A 23,564-nucleotide genomic window follows, 5' to 3' on the forward strand; every position below is an offset into this window, starting at 1 on the left:
TATTGCCTGCCATGCCTCTGCTCTGATAGCAAACATCCTCCACTCCTCCTCTCACCACCATCTCCAGAGTGCCTGTATGCTTAGAATACCTTTTCTGACCTTGCCCCGGCCTTCTTCCCACCTAAAAGTTTCTTTCTCTAAGCCTACGAGAAAGTAACCAACATTTGTTTTACTCTATTGACAACCCCCACATCATGCTGTGTATTACTACCCCCTGTAGCCTCCTTACTACCTTGTTCACTGTCTTATGTCATCATGTTGGATATTAGTTTGTGGCAGGGATCATGTTTTTGAACTTGTCTTGTGAGGTACCTTGCAAACTTTTGGGTGCCATAAAAAGGGTTGCATGAAACATCCATTAGGTTTTGTTCCCAATAAAAACGTGAGTCTAATAGATCTCTCAAATTGACACTTTGTGCTTTGCAAATTCACTGCTCCACTGTAATTGATGCAATCACAGCTCCAAATAAATTTGCTTTGTAATTCTCTATCCATTGGCTATGGAAGTCTTAAGACCTTTTTGTGGGAGCTGGGAAATCTTAACTCTCCTGTGTATCTTCACTCTATGTATATTTTTTAAAAGGTCTGGAAATATTCAATTTGAGAAGTTACATAGAGACCACTTCATTCAGTGTGTTTGTCTTTACAGTGCCTTCAGTTTTAAATTTTACAAAAGGAAATTCAGATATACAAGCTGTTTTAAAATAGTTAAATTGCTGAGGGGCAAACAATGTCTAATTCAAAGCCACAGAAAAAAGGGTGAAACTATGCAGCTTCATACATGCACACTCACACCCATTCTCAGAAATAAAAAATAATAATAGTATATGGAGATATACCTCTCTCATAGAACTGGAAGGGACCTTGAAAGGTCATTGCGTTCAGCCCCCTGCCTTCACTAGCAGGACCAAGTACTGATTTTGCCCCAGAACCCTAAGTGGCCCCCTCAAGGATTGAGCTCACAACCCTGGGTTTAGCAGGCCAAGGCTCAAACCACTGAGCTATCCGCCCCCCAAATTGTCCCTATATGAAGCACATTGGCAGTAATCAACCCCACTCACCAAGGGGATTCCCAGGCACCTTAAACTCTGCCTCTATAATGTCATTCAAAACCCACAAATTTTCTTTACCTCGCCCTTGTCTAGCAAACAAACAACTCTACAGATCATACAATCATCAACACCCCTTATCAATAACGCTGTAATATAGTTCACAAGTTCAGTATTACAAAAATATATTTAAACCTTAAATGGTTAAAGTTTTAAAGGACAAAAAATGCCTCATCCCCGGCCCTACCCCAGAGCCTCCACCCTCCAGCCCAGAGCCCCCTCCCACATCCTGAACCCCTCATTCCCAGCCCCACCCTGCAGCCCTCACCCCTACATCTCAACCCTCTGCCCCAGCCCTGAGCCCCTCTCACATCCCAAACCCCTCATCCCCAGCTCCGTTGGGTTGCGGGCATCAACAATTTTCTTCAACTGGGTCGCCAGGAAAAAAGTTTGAAAACCACTGTTCTAGGGGCAAGCCAACCCTGACACCATCATTGCAACCATCTCTGGTCTGCCGCCAGTCCCCTGACCCTCTGGCACCGAATGGAAGTAGAGAAGGTACTGGTCTCCCCTTCTGTGACAGGAGTCCTAAAAGGAAAGGGAAAGGTTACAAGTACTGTCAGCCACTTCCCTCCATCTCATCTTTCCAACCAAGGTCACATAGGTATTTTGGTGGGCCCAAGCAGGCGTTTTGAAGGTATGCCTGGGGATACTATACCAGTTCCTGTCTCCACTTTTATTTTCGGACTGTCTGTCCCACTTCAGCTCTGGGATTCTGCATAACACCAGACCACTGGATGCTAAGTACCGTGACAATCAACGGTGCCCTTCAGTTTTCATCTACCCCTTCCTCCCATCCTGGTCCCTCTTCAGGGACCCTTCTCATGAACAACTCCCCACCCAGGAGGTGCAGTCCCTCCTACAGATGGGGACTGTGGACGAGGTTCCTCAAGACTTGAGAGGGAAGGTGTTTTACTCCCGATATTTCCTAATCCCAAAGACCAAGGGGGACCTTCAGCCCATTCTGGACCTGCGTTGCTTCAACAGATATCTCAAGAAACTGAGGTTCTGCATGGTCTCCCTAGCTTCCATCATTCCCTTCGTGGACATTAGGAGTCCTTTAAATCAAGGGTGGCATACCACTTTCACATTTGTATCTTCTGTGGCCACAGAAGATTTCTCAGCTTTATTGTGAACCGATGCCGCTACCAATTCTTCTTTGAGTGCTGTCCCTGTGGGTGCTCCACTTCAGGTGTTGGTGCGTCCCAGTACCATTGATCAGAGATTTTCAGTAGCAGTGTCCATCAGTGCTGCACATGTATAGTAGTCATCTCATGGCGCCGTTGGCACTTTGACCATTGCATGTGTGACCCGACCCCTCAGTTGCTTCTCAGCTGTCCTCGGCCTGAGACGGAGCTCCATAGTGGTGTTGAATGACAACCTAGGAAAAATAATTAGTGATAGTTAGGTCTTGGTTACAAGTTTAGACATTTGCACATCTTTTTTTTGTTCTCCCTTCAAAAAAAACTCCACCTTTCATTTATTCTGTTTTAAAAACGACCTCCGCGAGGGACATTAAAAACATGCCTGGTTCACCAGGCTTCAAAAGATGTTTCTCGTGCAAGGACCCAGTGCCGTTTTCTGATGGCCACTCACCCTATATCCAAAGCTTAGGTCAATTGCGCACACCGCAAAAGAGTACTCACTTCAGCAACTTCAAAGCTTGAGCCACATGGGATAGCGATCTCCTCCTGAAACTTATTCTCATGGAGAAATCCCTTCATCCAGCTTCTGACTCTGGACAGCAGAACCCCTCAACTGGGAACTCTTCCCAGCATGTCATTTTTGGAAACAAGTATGATTCCTTCAAGAAAGTGAGTAAAAGAGCCACGTTGTCCCCGCAGAGAGAACCGTTGAAAAGAAAACGGTGTCCTGCAAGGTTGCTATTGTTGGTGCAGGCCATGCCAAGAGTGAGCACCTTTGATGCACTGGGAACTTCCGGCACCGCCTGCACTGGGGCTGCTGCTGGCAAGGTTAAGGAGTCAAGAGGCAAACACAAGCCAAACTCCTCTTAAATGGCACCGATAACACTGGTGAAGACTCCCAAAAGAAAAACAGTGGATGGAGACCCATATTAGATCTCCGAAAACTCAACAAGTTTGTACCAAATCCAAATATTCAAGATAGTCACACTGATTTAAATAATCCCAGCAATGGAAAAGGGGGACTGGTTTTCAGCCCTCAACCTACAGGATGCATAGTTTCACATTACCATAAATCCTGCACACAGAAGTTCCTATGGTTCACAGTAGGAAAAGATCACTTTCAATACAGTGGGTTGCCATTTGGATTTTTGACTGCTCAGAGAGTCTTCTCCAAACCCTAGCGGTAGTAGCGACACATTTGCACAGACAAGGAATAATGATATTCCCATATCCAGACAATTGCCTACCGAAAGGTCCTACCCAATCAGAAACGAGAGACATTACCCAGAGGACTATCACCCGCTTTCAGACCCTAGGGCTACAAATAAATGAACAAAAATCAACTCTAATTCCAATACAACAATTGGATTTCATCAGGGCGCATTTGGACTCTATAGCGGCCAGAGCATCACTACCAAGGAACAGATTCTTAACATTGTGACCACAGCTAGGAGAGTGGTCAAACAGCCCAAAGGTCTCAGCACTTACCTGCCTGCAACTATTGGGTCACATAGTGGCCACCACTTTCATAGTAAAGCACACTCGACTACACATGCGTTGCCTACAGGGATGGATAAGCTCAGTATACATATCAAACAAGCACAGTCTAAACAAAAGCCTAACATTGACACCAAAAGTCCAGCGTTCATTACATTGGTGGACAAGACCAGTGAATGTGTGCAACACAACAACCTTTTCAAACCTGCGCGTGGTTTGCAACACGTGCGTTCTCTTCCTCCCAGTGATAAAGAACAAAACAGCAAGAGTCATGACAGACAACATTGCATGTATGTTCTACATAAATTGACAGGGAGGAGCCCCTTCTCATACCATATGCCCAGAAGCCATAAAATTATGGAATGGGTGCATAACTCACAACATCACCATTACTGCTTCCTACCTCCTGGGCCGCCAGAACATGGTCAGACTCACTAAGCAGACACTTTCCCCAAGATCTCGAGTGGGCACAGAACACCAGTGTCTTACAACACATATTCCAACAGTGGGGGTTCCCCTACATTGACCTATTTGCGACACCATGAAACAACAAATATCCGCAATTTTGCTTACGAGCAGGACTGGGAACACAATCCCTAGGGGACACCTTTCTAATCAGGTGGGAGGCACCTCTCCTGTACTTATTCCCACCTGTACCACTAATCTCCAGAGTAATACGCAAGATACGGACTGTCAAAACCAAGGTCATATTTATAGTTCCGACATAGCCCAGGCAGACCTGATACCCATACCTGGTGCGCAGATCGCCATGTGCATCATGTACTCGCGCTCGCTCTCTCTCTCTCCCCCCAACTGGACCATCTCTCACAAGGAGGTGGTCAAGTCCTCCACCCAAACCTGGAGAAACTTCACCTGAAGGTGTGGCTCCACCATGACTAGTTAACCTGCTTGGAACAAGTAAAACAGATGTTAGTAAACAGCAGAAAACCAACCACACATACCACTTACCTCCAAAAATGGAAAAGGTTCTCCTTATGGTGCCAGAACAAACATGTATTTGCACTCACAGCACCACTTCCGTTTGGTCTTGGAATACATATTAGAACTAAAGAATTCAGGGTTTTCGACAAGCTTTGCTGTAGTATACTTATTAGCTGCTATCACCTTTCACCGTAAGATGGATGGCGTATCAATATTCATGCTCCTGATGATGAAATGCTTCTTCAAGGGCATATGGAATATGTACTGGGAAATACGCGACCCTAGACCAGCATGGGACTTAAAGCTGTTTACTCATGGAGTGTTTTGAAACTTCAGGTCTGCTGATGCTTCAGCTAGTAGTGCAGGCGGCATGCAGCAGCTCAGGTTACAATTCAGACTGCTACCCTAGTTATTCTATCTGCTAATGAGGTCACTGAATGGTTGCTTTCTCTTTCTCTTTCTTCTCAGAACTTGTCTACACTGAATTTAGTGTACAGCAACCCAGGGTGTGAATCCAGAAGGCTTACACTAAAGCTTTGTCTACAATGGACACTGAATGACAAAACTTCTGTCATTCAGAGATGTGAAAAAAACACCCCTGCCCGAATGACAAAAGTTTTGCCGACGAAAAGCATCGGTGTGAACAGTGCTTTGTTGGTGGGAGAGCTCTCCCGCCGACAAAGCTACTGCCGCTTGTTGGGGGTGGAAGTTTTTTTGTCAGCGGGAGAGCTCTCTCCTGCCGACAAATAGCGGCTACACTGTGCGCCTTTTAGTGGTTCAGCTGTAGTGGCACAGCTGTGTCGCTAAAAGGGTTGTAGTGTAGACATAGCCTAAACCAGTGCACTGAAACAGTGTCCTCAGGGGACATTACTGTACGGCAAGCTAGTGTTCTTTAGGCACTCACCCTGGCTTGCTGCACACTAATGTCCAATGTAGAAGAGCCCTCACTCTAGCTAACTAGCTCTATTGGAATAACTCAAACTAACTTGAACTAACTCTGGCAATGAAGATAAGTTGTCATACCTTTTTAGAGTATAAAGGAGCAAAAGATTCCTTTTTATCATTTTACAATAATTCAATCCTACTGAGCTACAAAAAAATTCTCACGTTCTCTGTGTGCAGGTGGTTAGGTGTGTGAAAGCAGAACTCTTGCCTTGACGGACCACTTTTTGTGATTAGCAAGTCATCAGAGTGATTATTTATACTCTTACCAAAGAGAATAACAGTTTGTGTTGCTGCAGTTGAGGAAGAATTAAGCCATTTATTCTCACTGCCTTATAATTGCCAGGATGATTGCTGGAATGTGGCTGGAAATGAATTGTTGGTATTGCTTGTAGAAGTGCAAACCCTAATTGATCCTGCCTTCCAGGAAATGTTGTTTTGATATAGACTTTAGAAGCTATTTATAGGTCTCTTTTAAAGTGAATTTGTGCTGAATGTTACTTGCGAATATTTGCCTATCCTAGTTGATTTTTATATGTAGAGTAAATTAGTTTAAATAAATGGAAGTGATTAAAGTATGCAAACTTTTGCTTTCCAGGCATCATCGAGCAGAGTGCCAATGGGCAATGGAGAGAGCAGCCATTATCTGTCAGTGGACGTGGTTGCAGGCTCAGATCTCTGACTTGGAGTATCGCATAAGGCAGCAAACAGATATCTACAAGCAACTACGTGCCAACAAGGTAAGGCCATTCTGTACCTTGGAGATTTTAACCCTTTATACTGTGACTAGAATTTTGTAGACAGCACATTAATGGAGGACTTTCAGCAGCAACCTCTCCAGGGAAGCTGAGAGTATTAATTCTTTTTAATCACATAAATTAAAGGTGGAAAAAATCTGCTAGGTTATTTAAGTAATCACCTTTGCCAATTCAGGGTTATTTCCTGCAGTATATGTTCTAATGCAGGGGTAGGCAACCTATGGCATGCATGCCAAAGGCGGCACGCGAGCTGATTTTCAGTGGCACTCACGCTGCCCGGGTCTTGGCCACCAGTCCGGGGAGCTCTGCATTTTAATTTAATTTTTAAATGAAGCTTCTTAAACATTTTAAAAACCTTATTTACTTTACATACAACAATAGTTTAGTTATATATTATAGACTTATAGAAAGAGACCTTCTAAAAACATTAAAATGTATTACTGGCACGCGAAACCTTAAATTAGAGTGAATAAATGAAGACTCGGCACACCACTTCTGAAAGGTTGCCGACCCCTGTTCTAATGCTTTGTCTAGTCTAGTCCTAATTAACCTAGGAGCTCAGACTTTTCTGTCTTGTCCCCATGTTTTATTTCAAAATCCAGGAGAAGATAAAAATTAAGACATCACATTTCCTTCTTATAGGTCCTTCAGGGGAGAACATGCTGCTAAACATTCCTTCAGGGAGAGTGTGGTAGGATTGCTTCTATCCCTGTATTGGACCAATTGTGTATATTTAGTTAAGTTGGAGGCTTTGAAACTTGTAATGTAATTTTAAAAACATAATAGGTGGAGTGAATGGATTCTGATTGCCACATCTATTACCTGTATAAATTACATTCATAGTTTAAAGCCCCCAACTTGCCTTTCAGACAGGGCCAACACAGGGAGGAGAATTACCCAGTGGCAGTGCTCCTGCAAGGACAATACAAGTTCAGCTAAAAAAAACCCTCTGAGGTGCTGGAAGAAAATATCAGTGTTTTATTCTACCTTTCTCAGATGACGTGTTTCTTAAGTGACATTAATCTGGTATACTTGCAGGACCACATGAGACTGCAAACATCTGTTATCTGCCTGCTATAAGTTTCCACATATAAGGGTGTTAATCTTCCACCTCACCATTTTGCATTCAGTAGTGTTCCACTATTGATAGTTAATTCATTATTGCAACATAAAGATTGGCCTTAGTTGAATAATTTGAAGGAACTATTTAAATGATGATTGTTTTAAGTGCTTCTGCGTCTTAAACATTCCTTTTTGGGGATAGTTAAACGTTTACGGCCTCAGTTCAGCAAGGTACTTGCTTTCAGCATGTAATTCTATTGAAGATGGGGAATTTAAAATAATCTAAACTAATCTTCTATGTGTGGTTGAGTGCCATGGCCACTTCATTGGATTTGGTTTGATTAGTAGTTTGGGTGATGGGGGAAAAGTCAGAGGCAAAGCTTTTTGTAATGGATAAGAAATGTCCTGATGGAAAAGCAAGATGTGCTCATCAGTCACTTTTAGGGCCCCCTGCCACCATTGTACAGCTACTCATACATACCCACACATAATATGCAGTTGATTAAGCATACTGACACTTCCCTTATTCTTTTTTACTTGTGTTTGCGTGTCTGTGCAGGGGCAAACACACACCAACTAGTTTCTCTCTAGGAAGAAGATGGTGCCTATGTTGGCTTGAGTCCAGACATAAGTTTTCCCAAACACCAGTAATTCTTTATCACTTCCTTCTGAGAGTCTACTGGAAAAGCCTTGAAGTGGGAGTCAGTTGTTTCAAGTGTCTAACGAACTTCAAAATTAAGTTAAAGCTTAAAAAAAAGCAAAAGTTTGCCTATGTAGCGAATCTTTTGTCCCATAGGAATTCAAAGTACTTTGCAAACTACAGTGGAGTCTCCTCAGCATGTGATCTGCATATGGTCAGATTAGTTCAAATTGTGCACCGGGAAGCCTCAAACTGAATTTTTGGAACAGTTAATATAAATTTTTGTTAAATTGATGTGTGTGTCTTTGACACCAGATGGTGATGTAGTTTGATTCAGTTAATTGATTCATGTGCCAGCTGGCATCTGAATTAGTATGCACTCACTGCTAAGTATGTGTATTTTCTGAACATTTCCCCCTGAAATTAATTGACAGACATTGTAGTCAGTATTTGCCTTATGCTTTTGGGTGCTTTAATCTTTCATGCTGTGCTGTTTTGAGACCCTTCGTTCCTGACACAAAATTAAGGCTCATTTGGCTATGCTTACACTTGCTACCACTTGCTTGGGCATCATGTTACAGGACGGTAGGGGTGATTTCACTGTGTAAAACCAAATAATTATATTAACAGTAGCCCTCTGGCACAATATTTTATGCTACAATGATATACACATAGGAATGTTTCTCATTTAGAACAATCATACTGCTTGGGGCCTCTTGTTACTACTATAATATAGTTCATAATTATATAAATTCTTTCTGTACACACTACTTCATGCCTTCTGGCCTGGTTCACATATGTTTTTGCTGCTCCTTGATTTTAAATAATGTCACCATTCTGATCTGTGAATTTGCTATACTATTCAGTTACAACATGAAACTGATACTTTTAGCTCCTCCTGTTCATTTGTGTTGGCTTTGTTCTTAAGTGGTGTTTAAATATTATAGCAGATAAACTCTTCGTTTGAAGCCTAGTGACTTGAGTGAAAATGCAAATAAAGGCCATATTCAATAAGGAGACTAATCAATGTGTCTTGCACTGTAAACCTTGTTACTTTCACTTTGCTTCTTGGCTGTCACATGAAGCAGAGAGGCCTACCCTTAGAAGATCAGGGAGGGGTCAAAAGCTTGATGCAAACTATTTACACTCTGAATGGCGGGGAAAAACCCAAGGAGGATAAGGTAAAATAAGAGGAAAATGGTTGATTTCAGTGGGCCTTGGGATTGTAAGGCCTTAGTGATGTTCAGGATATGCTACTGGGTTCTCCTTGTTTTCACAGGTTTTTCAGGGAGGAACGGATGATTCCCTACACTTGCGTAAGCCTCTAGAGTCACCTTGCAATTGCTGGGTATTTATATGTCAACACCCTAGCGAAAGATTTATCGGCCAGCTCCCGCACAGCAGTACAAAGCTCCTCAGTTTTACCACCAGCGACCCTACGAACCTCCCTAAAAGCATCTGAAGACCTAGAGGTCCCGTCCACCTGGCCCATCGGTTCAGTCTTCCGTACAGCACACCCACTCTTCATGTAAGCGCTATTTCTGAGTGCGTCTAGGGAGCCGTCAACCACTATGCACATCACCGCTCTTGCCAGTCACCCCCTTCAGAGGCCACCTAGGACTCTTTCTACCAGCATGGAGTGCGATAATAGACAAGTGAGTCCTGGATGTCATTAGACAGCGCTATATGATCAAGTTCACGACACTACCTCCTTCACATCCTCCATTCCGCTTCCAGGAACATGCTCATGACAGTATCCTTGCCCTAGAAGTGGACTCCCTCCTGGGGAGGGAGGCGCTCCCCACTATGTGGGGACGACTGTTCTACAGGCACAAATAAGATTTTTGTAAAAGCTCAGATGCCATTGGGCGCTTGAAGAATACAGGAAGTAATTAATCACCCACATTTTTCCATCCATGTTGCAATAGTAATCCAATATCTGGTTTTCCTATGTGCAAAGACATCCAAGTCTTTGTTTACTAGGGTGCTCTTTTGACATGCTCTTCAAAACTGTCCTCATGTGGTAAGGAGTTTGGCCAGTGACTTGATTGAGGCACAAGCTAGGTCTCTATGGGGGTCTTCTTTTCTTTCTCACTCTGGTCATACAGCACTGCTACCAACTTCCTTGCTGCAAAAATTGCAACTTTTTCTGTCACTGTCTTCCAGTTTGTCAAGATCTCTGAAGTGGTAAGCTCTCTTTGTTTTGACAACATTAAACACAGATTTTCCCCTCCTGCCCCCTAAAATACCAAATAGGGATGACAGACACACATACTGTTAATGCATGTGCAGCAGAAGCCAGGAGAGCATCACAAATGGCATGCACAGGCATGAAGCATCGCTTGTCAGTCGTGCTGGTAAAGGTGCCTGTTTCAACCCACATGTTTTGTGTATTCTATTTTTCAAACGCATTGAACAGCAGGGACCAAAACATCTGTATCAGGTAACCTAATTACTAAGTTTCCTTTGATGCCAAGAGACTCATGCTGGCATATACAGCATGCAGAAGTATCATTTTGTCTGCTTCTTTTTGAGTACTGTACTCCTGGACATCTTCAACACCTCTTTGGAAAAGCCTCCAGCAAGAAGGAGTGTCTGTGTTGGGTGTGCTCCTACACTCTGAGGTGCATTTTGAACCATATATTTATAGAGGAATTTTACAAGTGACTGCTTGTTGGACCACATTTAGAAACTTTTTCCATCGATGCACAGGACATCCACCAGTCACCTGGTATTTCTTGCACCCAACCGTAGATCCTGTCTAGTGCTGACTTTCTGCAATTTTCAGAGCGTTATTGTTGTCATATCTATAAAAGACTTCAATTACAGAATTAGCTTTATCAAATCCTTTTAGTACCTGCCTCAAGTACTCAGCAGCCAGTTCATTGAATGTCAAATTTGTTTCCAGCAGTCATTTGTCATAGCCATGGCATCTCTGATGTACACTGTGGTTTCTTTGTTACATGCTCTTAGCTCATGGATCCTTTCATCTTGATCTTCCAGCTAATGCCCTAATTCAGTTTTTGTCTGTTCGTCTCATTGTTCCATCAGCATGAAAGAGGGACATAGGCACAGGTCCTATTGGGTGACTGAGAAATAGTTGCCATTGAAACATAATCTCTGCATCTTGCTAAGGATATGGCTCTGGGGAAACAATTTCTTGATTGACAGCTGCTGTGATTGATGCCAGACTTAAATTTGGCCGTCTTGGCCAAGTCAGTAAATGTTTTGATGCCAGATTTCTTGACTGCGCTGAAGAAGCTACATGTCCCATCAGAATCAACTGCACCTCTTAAAAATCTCTACATCTATTCTTCACCAGCATCTGCTATTTTTAGTAGAAACTCTTTCACATCTCCTGTTACATGCAATAGATATGTTGGTAGGCACCTCTGGAAATGGATTTGTCATATTGTTGATGACATGGTTAAGAGCTGCAACATGCTCTTCGTCCCTTTTCAGTGTAGAGGCAAGGACTTGTTTGTGGACTTTGTCTTCACTACTTCTTGTTAGGCTGTTTCTTTCTCTCATAGGTTTTGCATATTCATAATACGAAGCTGTCTAGTGTCATCTCTAACACTAATACTGACCTATGCATGTATCACTGAATTAAGAGGCTAGTTTTTAGAATATTTCAAAGGCTAGTACTGCATGTATAGTAATTACAAATTAAAATCCTCTACCAGGCAGACTAGCTGTTTAAATTGTATGTACAAAAGCTTACAAATGGAGAAGCATTACATTAGGAATTCATGTACTTTTATATCTATCCACTGTGTAGTACAAACTATGGGTATGCAATCTACTGCTACTGGGGCACAACCTTCAGTATGAGACTGATCTGATCAGCAAATTTAAATTGAAAGTATAGAAACTATCACTTTTGAGATACTTTAACAATTAAGACTACAGGTCTGTCGCATCTTACGCGCATTTAACATGCGCGATTTCAGCTTTGCGTGGTCGGGAAAAAACAAAAACAAAAAAAACCCGGGCGATTCCACCAGCGTGAGTCGCGAATCTGCTGTTCCCACTAAAATATTTTTTTGGGGGGACTTGACAGCAACAGCATGTCTTTAGGCCTGTGGTAAGGTTCTCCCCTATAATAACCCTGGAGGGTTGGCAAAAAACAAACAAACAAAAAAAAAAACAGTTTAAATAGTGTGTCTGCCCCGGAGTGAGTGTGAGATGGGAGAAGTGAATCTGCTGTTCCCACTACAGTATTCAGTCTCCCTGTGCCTCTCATACTGTGCGCATCTCGCAGCGCTGAGTGAGATTCTACTGTGCCTGTACTGTTTAAAGAGACAGTACATATTTTTCGTACTGTATAACATGACCCCTAAACGCAAGGCACCTACTTCATCTGGTGCTCAATCGAAGAAACAGCGATGTGTTCCAACGCTGGAGGAAAAACTAGCTGTGTTGGACTTATTGAGAGACGGTGTGTCCATCGCCACTGTGGCACGTAAATACGGCCGCAACGAATCTAGCATCCGTGCCATCAAGATTCGAGAGACAGAAATTCGTCAAGCCGTGGCATCAAGTGCTCCAGTAACTGCTAAGGTGACGAGCCAAGTGCGTGATAAGACTTTTTAGTGAAGACTGAAAAGGCATTAAACTTACGGCTGGAAGACATGAACCGTAAATGTGTGCCTATCAATGGCAACATGTTGCAAGAAAAGGCTCTTAGCATCTATGCACTGTTCAAACCTCCCGCCGAAGAGGGACAGCCTTCTGATAAGAAGGAATTCAAAGCCAGCCAAGGTTGGCATAACAGTTTTAGGAACCGCTTCAACCTCAAAAATGTGCAGACTACTGGTGAAGCTGCATTTGCCAATGAGGAGGCAGCAAAAGCCTACCCTGAACAATTAAAGAAAATCAGCCCCTTTCCTCTATATCTTCCAAAACAAGTTTTTAATGCTGACGAGACTGGGCTCTTCTGGAAAAAAATGCCCACCCGCAAGTACAGTTCGAAATCAGAAAGACAAGCCCCTGGCTTCAAAGCAGCTAAAGACCGTGTGACTGTGTTGCTTTGTGGAAATGCGACTGGGCATTTAATAAAGCCGGGCTTGCTCTACAGGGCTGCAAATCCCCGTGCCCTAAAAGGCAAGAACAAAAATCTCCTGCCTGTGTTCTGGCAATCAAATAAAAAGGCTTGGGTGATGGCAGCATTTTATTTCTGGATTGGTTCCACAAGTGTTTCATTCTGGAGGTCAAGCAGTACCTTGAAGAGAAAGGACTTGACTTTAAAGTGTTGCTGATCATAGACAATGCTCCTGGCCACCCTGCAGCACTCCGGTTTGCGCATAATGACGTTGAAGTCGTCTTTCTCCCCCCCCAATACCACCTCCATCCTCCAACCTCTCGACCAAGGCATCATTAGCTGTTTCAAGGCCATGTACATGAGGCTTACATTCTCACGGATCCTTACCGCTATGGATGCTGATCCCAATGTTAATGTGATGGAGTGTTGGAAGTCCTTCAACATTGCTGATTGCATCACTTATATTAAACATGCAATGGATGCAGTCAAGCCTGAAACAGTCAATGCATGTTGGTGAAACCTATGGGAAGACTGTGTGAATGATTTTAAGGGTTTCCCGACCATTGACAAAGAAGTGCAACTCATTGTTCAGGTGGCCAGGCAAGTGGGTGGTGATGGCTTCGTCGACATCCTCGAGGAAGAAATTGAGGGCCCTAGAGAAACATTGACTAACGAAGAGTTAGAGGAACTGATAAAATCGTGTACGGACAATGAAGATGATGACGAACAGGAAGAACCAGCAACTTGGAATCTTCATAAATTTTCTGAAGTGTTCCAAGCAGCGAAACACTTGAATGATTTAATTTCTGAATATGATCCTTCTTGGAACGAAGCCTCAAAATCACACGTAGTATTACGCATGATTTGAGACCGTACCAAGAAATGTTTGAGGAGCTCAAGAGACAACAGCGACAGTTGCCAATCACCATGTTTTTAAAGAAAAAACAACCACCAGCAGCAGCAGAGCCTACACAGTCAACTTCTCGAGCTGAACCAGAGCCAACCACTTCGTCTACGACTCGCTGTCCGTCACCCAAGCCTGGCCCATCATCTCCTGGATCGACATCAAGCCCTGATGACTCAATGATAGTGTTGTCGGGGGAAGAGGAAGACTAATCATTGGAGTGTGTACAGTACAAGACTAGCAAGAATAGAATCATAGAATGTCAGAATTAGAAGGGACTAGGTCATCTAGTCCAACCCCCTGCTCAAAGCAGGACCAATCCCCAGACAGATTTTTGCTCCAGATCCCTAAATGGCCCCCTCAAGGATTGAACTCACAATCCTGGGTTTAGCAGGCCAATGCTCAAACCACTGAGCTATCCCTCCCCCCTAATAAATAGCCAGGATGACTGGTGACTGTTCAGGTTTACAGTACTGCACTGCACTGTTTTCATTTTTTATTCTTTCATTCTTCTGTCATGTTATTAAAATACTGTAAAATTATATTTTGCATATGTAGTCTTTATTATATACTGTACAATGCTGTATACAATACATAGTACTGTACAGGGTTGTGTACACAAAATTGTACTTTATGGGTGATTTAAGGGATTTTCAAGGGTCATTTTGGCTTTACGCGCTGACTGCGGAACGTAACCCCTGTGTAAGATGAGACAGACCTGTATCTGAGAAAACATTTCATGTTAGTACAGTAAAAGCTGTTTTATCTGGCATGTTGGGGGAATGAGGGGTGCTGGTAAGTGAAAAATGCCGGTTAACTAAGAGGGGGAGGGAGTTTGGGTGCAGGAGGGGGTGTGGGGCTGGGGGTTGGGGCGCAGGAGAGGGTGCGAGGTGCAGGGGCTGGGACGGAGTTTGGGTGCGGGAGGGGACTCGGGGCAGCGGGTTGGGGTGCGGGGTGCCGGATCCAGAGGGTGCTCACCGCGTTCCCCGGCAATGAGTTCCACGGGTTGACTGTGTGTTGTATGAAGATGTACTGTGCTTTATTTGTTTTAAACCTGCTGCCTATTAATTTGAGTGAGTGACCCCTGGTTCTTGTGGTATGTGAAGGAGTAAATAACAGTGAATAAGAAAGTTTCTCCACACTAGTCAAGATTTTATAGATCTCTATTGTATCCTCTTAGTTGCCTCTTTTCCACATTGAAAAATGCCAGTCTTTTTAGTCTCTCCTCATACAGAAGCTGTTCCATGCCCTTAATAATTTTTGTTGCCCTTCTATTCTGTGATTCTATGATTCTGTACCTTTTCCAATTCTAACATATCTTTTTTTTTTTTTTTTTAAATCGGGCAACCAGAATTGCACGCAGTATTCAAAGTGTGGGCGTACCATGGATTTATATAGTGGCATTATGATATTTTCTGTCCTATTACACTGGTCTACAATTTTTGAGAAGTCGTCTGCTTCAAAGATAAAATGTGCTATTTATTATGTATTTTGATGTGCTGTATTCAAATATGACAATTAAAACAACTGATTGGCTACTGTTTCTAAGATATTTAAGTTTTTACATTTTATGTCTATGTATATTGTGTAGATAGTAGAGTTTTAATCATAAATTGTAAACCTAGGTCTTTTCATGTGTTTATGGTTGCTTTACATGATAATATTTCACCTGTCCTGTTTATGTAACACTTTAAAAATCAGCAAAAGGGTTATATAAATAAAATTTATTATGAAACAAAAGGCAAAAAACTATTATGTACATAGTTTAGTCCTATTCAGTGTCTACTCAGCGCTTCTTGGCTTGTCTCTTGTATTCATTAAATGGAGCATCTCTTGTCACTGTCCAGCAATAGTCTGCAAGCATTGATGGGCTCCATTTGCCCTGATAGCGTTTCTCCATTGTTGCAATGTCCTGGTGAAATCGCTCGCCGTGCTCGTCGCTCACTGCTCCGCAGTTCGGTGGAAAAAAATCTAGATGAGAGTGCAAAAAATGTATCTTTAGTGACATGTTGCAACCAAGGCTTTTGTATGCCTTGAGGAGGTTTTCCACCAACAACCTGTAGTTGCCTGCCTTGTTGTTTCCGAGAAAATTTATTGCCACTAACTGGAAGGCTTTCCAGGCCGTCTTTTCCTTGCCACGCAGTGCATGGTCAAGTGCATTATCTCAAAGAAGTTCACGAATCTGAGGACCAACAAAGACACCTTCCTTTATCTTAGCTTCACTTAACCTTGGAAATTTTCCACGGAGGTACTTGAAAGCTGCTTGTGTTTTGTCAATGGCCTTGACAAAGTTCTTCATCAGATCCAGCTTGATGTGTAAGGGTGGTAACAAAATCTTCCTTGATTCAACAAGTGGTGGATGCTGAACACTTTTTCCTCCCAGGCTCCAATGACTGTCGGAGTGGCCAATCTTTCTTGATGTAGTGGGAATCTCTTGCACGACTATCCCATTCGCAGAGAAAACAGCAGTACTTTGTGTATCCAGTCTGCAGACCAAGCAAGAGAGCAACAACCTTCAAATCGCCACAAAGCTGCCACTGATGTTGGTCATAGTTTATGCACCTCAAAAGTTGTTTCATGTTGTCATAGGTTTCCTTCATATGGACTGCATGACCAACTGGAATTGATGGCAAAACATTGCCATTATGCAGTAAAACAGCTTTAAGACTCGTCTTCGATGAATCAATGAACAGTCTCCACTCATCTGGATCGTGAACGATGTTGAGGGCTGCCATCACACCATCGATGTTGTTGCAGGCTACAAGATCACCTTCCATGAAGAAGAATGGGACAAGATCCTTTTGACGGTCACGGAACATGGAAACCCTAACATCACCTGCCAGGAGATTCCACTGCTGTAGTCTGGAGACCAACAGCTCTGCCTTACTCTTGGGTAGTTCCAAATCCCTGACAAGGTCATTCAGTTCACCTTGTGTTATGAGGTGTGGTTCAGAGGAGGAGAATGGGAGAAAATGTGGGTCCTGTGACGTTGATGGTTCAGGACCAGAAGTTTCATCCTCTTTCTCTTCCTCGTCTGACTCAAGTGAGAACGATTCTGGTGCATCAGGAACCGGCAGTCCTTCTCCGTGGGGTACTGGGCGTATAGCTGATGGAATGTTTGGATAATGCACAGTCCACTTTTTCTTCTTTGACGCACCTTTCCCAACTGGAGGCACCATGCAGAAGTAACAATTGCTGGTATGATCCGTTGGCTCTCTCCAAATCATTGGCACTGCAAAAGGCATAGATTTCCTTTTCCTGTTCAACCACTGGCGAAGATTTGTTGCACAAGTGTTGCAGCATATGTGTGGGGCCCACCTCTTGTCCTGATCTCCAATTTTGCAGCCAAAATAAAGGTGATAGGCTTTCTTAACCATAGTGGTTATACTGCGCTTTTGTGATGCAAAAGTCACTTCACCACAAACATAGCAGAAGTTATCTGCACTGTTCACACAAGTACGAGGCATCTCTGCTCATTTTGGCTAAACAGAAATGTGTCCCTTTGCAAAATCAAACACTGACAAATAGGAGAGCACGACGTTGTATGATTTCTAGAGCTGATATGGGGCAATTTGTTCAGCAGAGTGATGTAAGCTTCGTTATGATTGCATCATCCATGACTTCTAGGAATAACATGATGCAATTCATATCATGTATGACGCAATACCAGCTTCAGATTGCATCATTCATTGTTTTGCCTAAAAAGCAAGTACTGTCCAAACCCAGTCATAGATTTATTCATAGATCCAGTCAAGATGTATTTTAGTCATTTCTGGTTTAAATTGAGATCCCTTCCCTTTATAACTCACTTATCCTCCGCCATTCCCACGTCAAGGGTCGTATATACTGACCCAATAGCATATCTTGAAAACTAGAGCCAATCAACAATTTTAAGCATCATTTTCGTTCTCAGTGACCCAGAATTAGTAAAGTTTGACTACATTTATTTCAGAAGCATTTTGGCTGTAGAGCAGTGTATTATCTATTCCTTTCCTAATGATTCCTAATGGTTTTTTTTGGACTGCTGCTGCATATTGAGTGGATGTTTTCAGAAAACTATCCACAATGATTCAAAGATCTCGTTCTTGTGTGATAACAGCTCATTTAGATTCCATCATTCTGTATGTATAGTTGGGATTATATTTTCCAGTGTGTATTACTTTGCATTTGTCAACATTGATAAATAGTCATGGTCATGCTGCAGTATTTCTGGAACTGAGCAAAAAATGATTTTCTCATTTTGAGTACCATTGTTTCCCCTTACCTACAGGCTTATAATGCCACTTAACAGCTCTACATAACACCTCATCTAAATGTACTTAAAATAAGCTTTTAAATGATATATTATGTGGGTGTACGTAGAGTGGGTACATTAAACTCCAAAAATATAACCCATCTTGAAAAATTGCAGCATGCTTATTTTACCCAGGGTTGTGGTGATTTCTCCATCACTGACAATCTTTAAATCAAGATTGGATGTCTTTCTAAAATATATGTTCTAGGATTTATTTTGGAGAAGTTATGACCTGTGTTATGCAGGAGGTCAGACTAGATGATCACAGTGGTCCCTTCTGGCCTTGGAATCTATGCTTAATGTAGATTGCAGAGCAGAGAAGCCTGTTCTATATTCTCTCCTATCTGCCCCACTTAGGAAGTCGACAGCTGAACGTTGCAGTAGTAACAGCTTCCATATAGGTCAGCCATACAGGTAGGGTAACCTATAATTTCATCTTGAGGTGACAAAACGTTGCTTTTTACATGGGCATTTGGGAGCAGTGGTTAGTCTAAGACCCTGTAAATGCCCATCACTCTAGGTTACATACACTCCACAGCCGTTTTTTTCCAAAATACTCCAATACTGGCAACCAAAGTGAACTTCCATTCTTTCCAGGATTTATCTTCAGCTTTTACTCCAGATCTCCAGTTCATTCAGGTGCTGTTAGCAACAATGTTATGTTTGCTGAAGAGTTGTCTAATTGGTTGCCGTTCACATATAGATGACACCGAAGTACCATAGCATTTCACGCTCTCTCTCCGTGGCTTACATTACTTATTATTGAAGCTCCTAGATTAGAAGCCCTAGTTGTCATTGTGACCCCATTGTGCCTAGGCACTGTACACTTACATAGTAGGAGATAACACCTCTTAAATGTTTAGACTACAAGCTTTTGGGGGCAGGGGTTAAGACCCAGGTCCTGTAGGACTCTGCAGGTGTAAGAGCTGTCCGAAAAAACAGCTGCCCATCATAATTTTCTGGGATCTGTTGAAAAAGGACATGTACAGCCAATTTACTGCTACAGTAAGTGTGTTATATACTACAGTGGTGGGCATGGTATAAACATCTGGGTAGAGTGAGTCAGCAGCACCTCATGATCAACCGTCATAGAGGCCTCAGAGATCTAGCAGTTTCAGTATGAGTGTAGCTTTTTGTCTTTTGACCTCAACTATCTATCACTGCTAAATGTTCAGTGTATCAAATAAATATTGAAACCTGTTTTGAAGCAATCTAAACTTTTAGCAGAGGTCATGCACTACTTAATTGTAATAGCAGACCAACTGTTCTCAAGGATCTCTCCCAAGAAAAAGAGAGAAAAGAGTGTATGGTTGACAATGAAATTGTTAGCAGTGAAAGATATCTAAGCGGGCTGGACTACGTTCAGCAGCAAAAAACTATGTTAGCGCAGCGTTAAGGTTGCTTTGTGGTATGTTATCCTCTTGCAGGATGTCGAGTTGAGCAAAACTTCAAACTTCTGAAAATCATGAAATCCACAGTTGAGGTTGCCCATGAAACCTTAACTGTGTCCACTCTGAGCAGTGCCCCATTAACACACACAGTTTGCCAATCCCACAGTTGTTGAGTCCATACACTCTCACTCACAGGATTCCATCTAACACTGTTAAAGGACAAAAGCAGGGAGGGGGGAAATGGTTGCCCATGCCACATTTTCTTTTTTCTTGGAGCTGGCAGTAGCCAACAGGAATTATTTGCATACACTTCAGGAGCAGGCTGTGCGTTAGGTGTACCTATACTAAATGGAGAGGCAATAGTTGGGCCTTATTGGCAAGTGCGTGGATTGCTTTGAGATGTATGACAGAGCTGTGATTGTGATAGGAGATCTATGTTTTCCACCCTCTTATGTGTGAGAAAAGGGATGAGGTGCATGTATACCTTCAGGGTGCACTATATGCATCATTTCTGTGCATAATTGTGTAGTGTGATGGGGCAAGGCCAGATGGCTACAGTAAAGTAGTGAGGAACAGGTATGTTAGCCCCAGGCTAAATAAATCCCTGTACCATGGTAACCAAATGGCAGTTGCTCCAGGTTAATCAAGACACCTGGGGCCAATCAAGATCCTTCTAGAAGGCAGTAGAGATAGCTAGATTGATTGGGACACCTGAAGCCAATCATGGACTGGCTGGAACTAGTTAAAAGCCTCCCAGTTAGTCAGTGCGGTGTGGGTGTCAGGAGCTATAGGAGGGAGCTGTGCTGTTGGAGGAACGAAGTAGTACGAATCCATATCAGGTGCAAGGAAGGAGGCCCTGAGGTAATTGTGAAGAAGATACTGAGTGGGGGCTGCTGTGGGGAAGTAGCCCAGGGAATTGTACATGTCCTATTTCCAAAAAGTCAGCTTCCATAGCTGCTAATTTTAGGGTCCCTGGGCTGGAGCCCGGAGTAGAGGGCGGGCCCGGGATTCCCCCCTCCCCTCCCTAATTAATCACTGATACTGGGAAACAACAGAGACTGTGTGAGGGAGGGTTGTTTCTCCTTACCTCCCTTGCTGGCTTATGATGAAAATGGCTCAGTAGACTGTGACCCTTGCCTCTAGAGAGAGAAGGGCTATGTGGAGGGTCACAGTGAGGCTCTGAGGCTAGCAAAATCCGTCAGGAAACGCAGGACCCACGGAGTCAAGGACAGAACTTTGTCACAGTAGGTTACAATCCTCTCATATTCTACTGCTTTAATGATCCAATCCTATGTGGAGAAAACATTGTGGTTGGTACTGCAACTCAGCTCTGTCTTTTGGAGTTTCCTGCAGTTTTGTTGGCTTCCAAACGTCTTTGGTCTCCAAGCCTTTGTATGGCTGAGAAAGGGACTTTGGTCCAAAGGTAAACCTTTGACACCTTATTTGCATTGACATTGACATGACCACTCTCTCTGAAACCAGACTAGCTGATGCCGGATCTCTATGGTTGATGCATTACACCTTTTTCTGGCATGGAAAAAGCAAAGGACCACCGTGGATACAGGGTGGGCTTTGCAGTCAAAAACTCATGAGCACCCAAAGTCAAATGTCCTATTGCAACATCAGAACATATTGTATTATATCATCATATGTATCCCTAAATATACTTACTATACATAGCTTTGCCAATATCCATACATGTCCCAACACTTTCCTCCATTTCTGAAGAGAAGGACTTACCCTATGAGCAGCTTCATAGTGTCACCAGTAAGCTACCAGCGATTGTTGGGAGACTTCAAGGTTAGAGCTGGCTCAGATCACGAGTTGTGGCCACTATGCAGTGGGGACCATGGAGTGGGGAAAATGAATGAATGAATGAATGGGGAAAAAGACTACTAGAGCTTTGCACCCATCAAAGACCTATACCTACTTCCAAGGCATCATTGGAAGGTCTCATGGATTTAATTGTCACTCACATAAAACACCTGCAGAATGTTCCCCGTACACAGTTTTCATGACATAGACCATGCACTTGTATGCTACAAAACAAGATTTTCACTATGGAAATTCCACCATACTAAAGAAAGCTGTTGCCTACACATTAACATCAGCAACACAAAAGACCAAGGAAGGTGTCGCCAATTTATTTTATGAGTTGGGTGAAAACATTATGTATCTCAGGGAAGGTATGTCCTCTGTTTATACCTCCCTGAATGCTGAAGCAGCATAGAATACACTCGGAAGACATATCTATACAGCTGCAACTTTATTTTGTACCATCATTTTATCAAAAGCTAAAGATTGGTTTCCGGCATATTCTGAAGAATTGCTCCTAGTCATGGAAGCAAAATGTACAGCATTCCTCCAGCACAACATGAACCCCTCTCCTGATACATGTATTAACCTCAGACTGGCCAAGAGCGCATTGCAACCAGAACCAAGCAATGTGCTTAATCACACATGGCTCTGTTTGTGCGAGAAGATACAAATCATCTGTTTTGAGCCAGGGGTTGGACTAGATGACCTCCTGAAATTTCTTCCAACCCTAATCTTCTATGATTCTGTGAAATGTCCTTGAGAATGGAGATCTAAGAGGTATGTATGATTGCATCAAGAAAGCAATAGGTCCTTAAGCCAAGAAGACTGCTCCACTCAAATCTAATAAGGGAGATATGATCATTGACAGAGGCAAACAGATGCAATGTTGGGTGGAACACTATTCCGAACTTTATTCTCGTGAAACCACTGTTTCTGAAGCAGCACTAAATGTGATCCTTAGGCTCCAGACTAGCAAAGAGGTTGATATAGAACCATCTGTAAACGAGCTTGAAAAGGCAGTCATCTGCCTAGCATCAGGAAAAGCCACTGGAAAAGATGGAGTTCCAGCTGAAGTACTGAAATAAGGAGGATAGGTTGTGCTTAAACATCTGCACAATGTCTTTCATGCTTGTTGGAGGGAAGGAAGGATGCTACAAGACATGAAAGATGTCAACATCCAAATGTTTTATAAAAATAAAGGAGATTGGAATGATTGCAACTACTATAGAGGAATTTCTCTCCTTAGTATTGCTGGCAAGGCATTTGCATGAGTCATTCTCAACAGGCTCTAAGTTCTTGCTGATCGTGTATATCCAGAGACTCAATGAAGCTTCCATGCCAGTAGATCAACTATCAAAAAGGGTTTTGCACTAAGGCACCTGTAAGAAAACTGTCAAGAACAGAGAAAAACCTCACTATATGACCTTCATAGATCTTACAAAGGCTTTTGACCTGGTAAGCAGAAAGGGCCTTTTTCAGTTGCTCGAAGGAATTGAGTGCCCCCCAATCCTCCTTAGTTTGATTGGATTCTTTCATGATTGCATGAAAGCTACAGTCCAGTATGATGATCAGTTTAACAGCTTTGAAATCTGCAGCAGTGTCAAACAAGGGTGTGTTTGGCACCAACACTCTTCAGTTATTTTTTGCTCTACCAATCCATCATGCCTTTTCACCTAGCACCGAGAGTATACCTCTCCATACAGGATAAGATGGAAAACTCTTCAACACTGAATGTCTAAGAGTTTAAAAAAATATTAAAAATTAAACAGCTCCTAAGAGAACTTCTTTCATCAGCAACTCATTGTTCGTCACACATAGTGAAGAGGCACTCCAGAAACTTTGCAGTAGCTTTACATTAGCTTGTGTTGAGTTTGGACTCACCATCAATCTGAAGATGACAATGATTATGGCACAAGGTGTGTTGACTGCACTAGAAGTTTAAATAGCTGGCACTACTCTAGAAGTTGTGCACAAGATCTGCTATTTAGAATCAATTATATTGGTTAACCTATCTCTCT

At 42.7% G+C, this 23,564-nt stretch overlaps 1 protein-coding gene across 5 annotated transcripts in view; it reads left to right on the forward strand.

The window, feature by feature from the left end:
- The window catches only part of LOC112102487 (KAT8 regulatory NSL complex subunit 1-like), a 126,531-nt gene that overhangs the window by 35,940 nt on the left and 67,027 nt on the right, over window positions 1-23,564 (forward strand). For all 5 annotated transcript variants that reach the window (XM_026652073.1, XM_024193819.2, XM_024193817.3 and 2 more), the window contains one exon: window positions 6,234-6,375. In XM_026652073.1, the coding sequence (XP_026507858.1) occupies window positions 6,262-6,375 (114 nt within the window). In that variant the 5' untranslated portion in view covers window positions 6,234-6,261. The remainder of the gene's footprint in view (window positions 1-6,233; window positions 6,376-23,564) is intronic.

The sequence above is a fragment of the Terrapene carolina genome, unplaced genomic scaffold (genome assembly GCF_002925995.2).
Source record: "Terrapene carolina triunguis isolate 2854851 unplaced genomic scaffold, T_m_triunguis-2.0 Scaffold111, whole genome shotgun sequence".
Taxonomy (NCBI): Eukaryota; Metazoa; Chordata; order Testudines; family Emydidae; genus Terrapene; species Terrapene triunguis.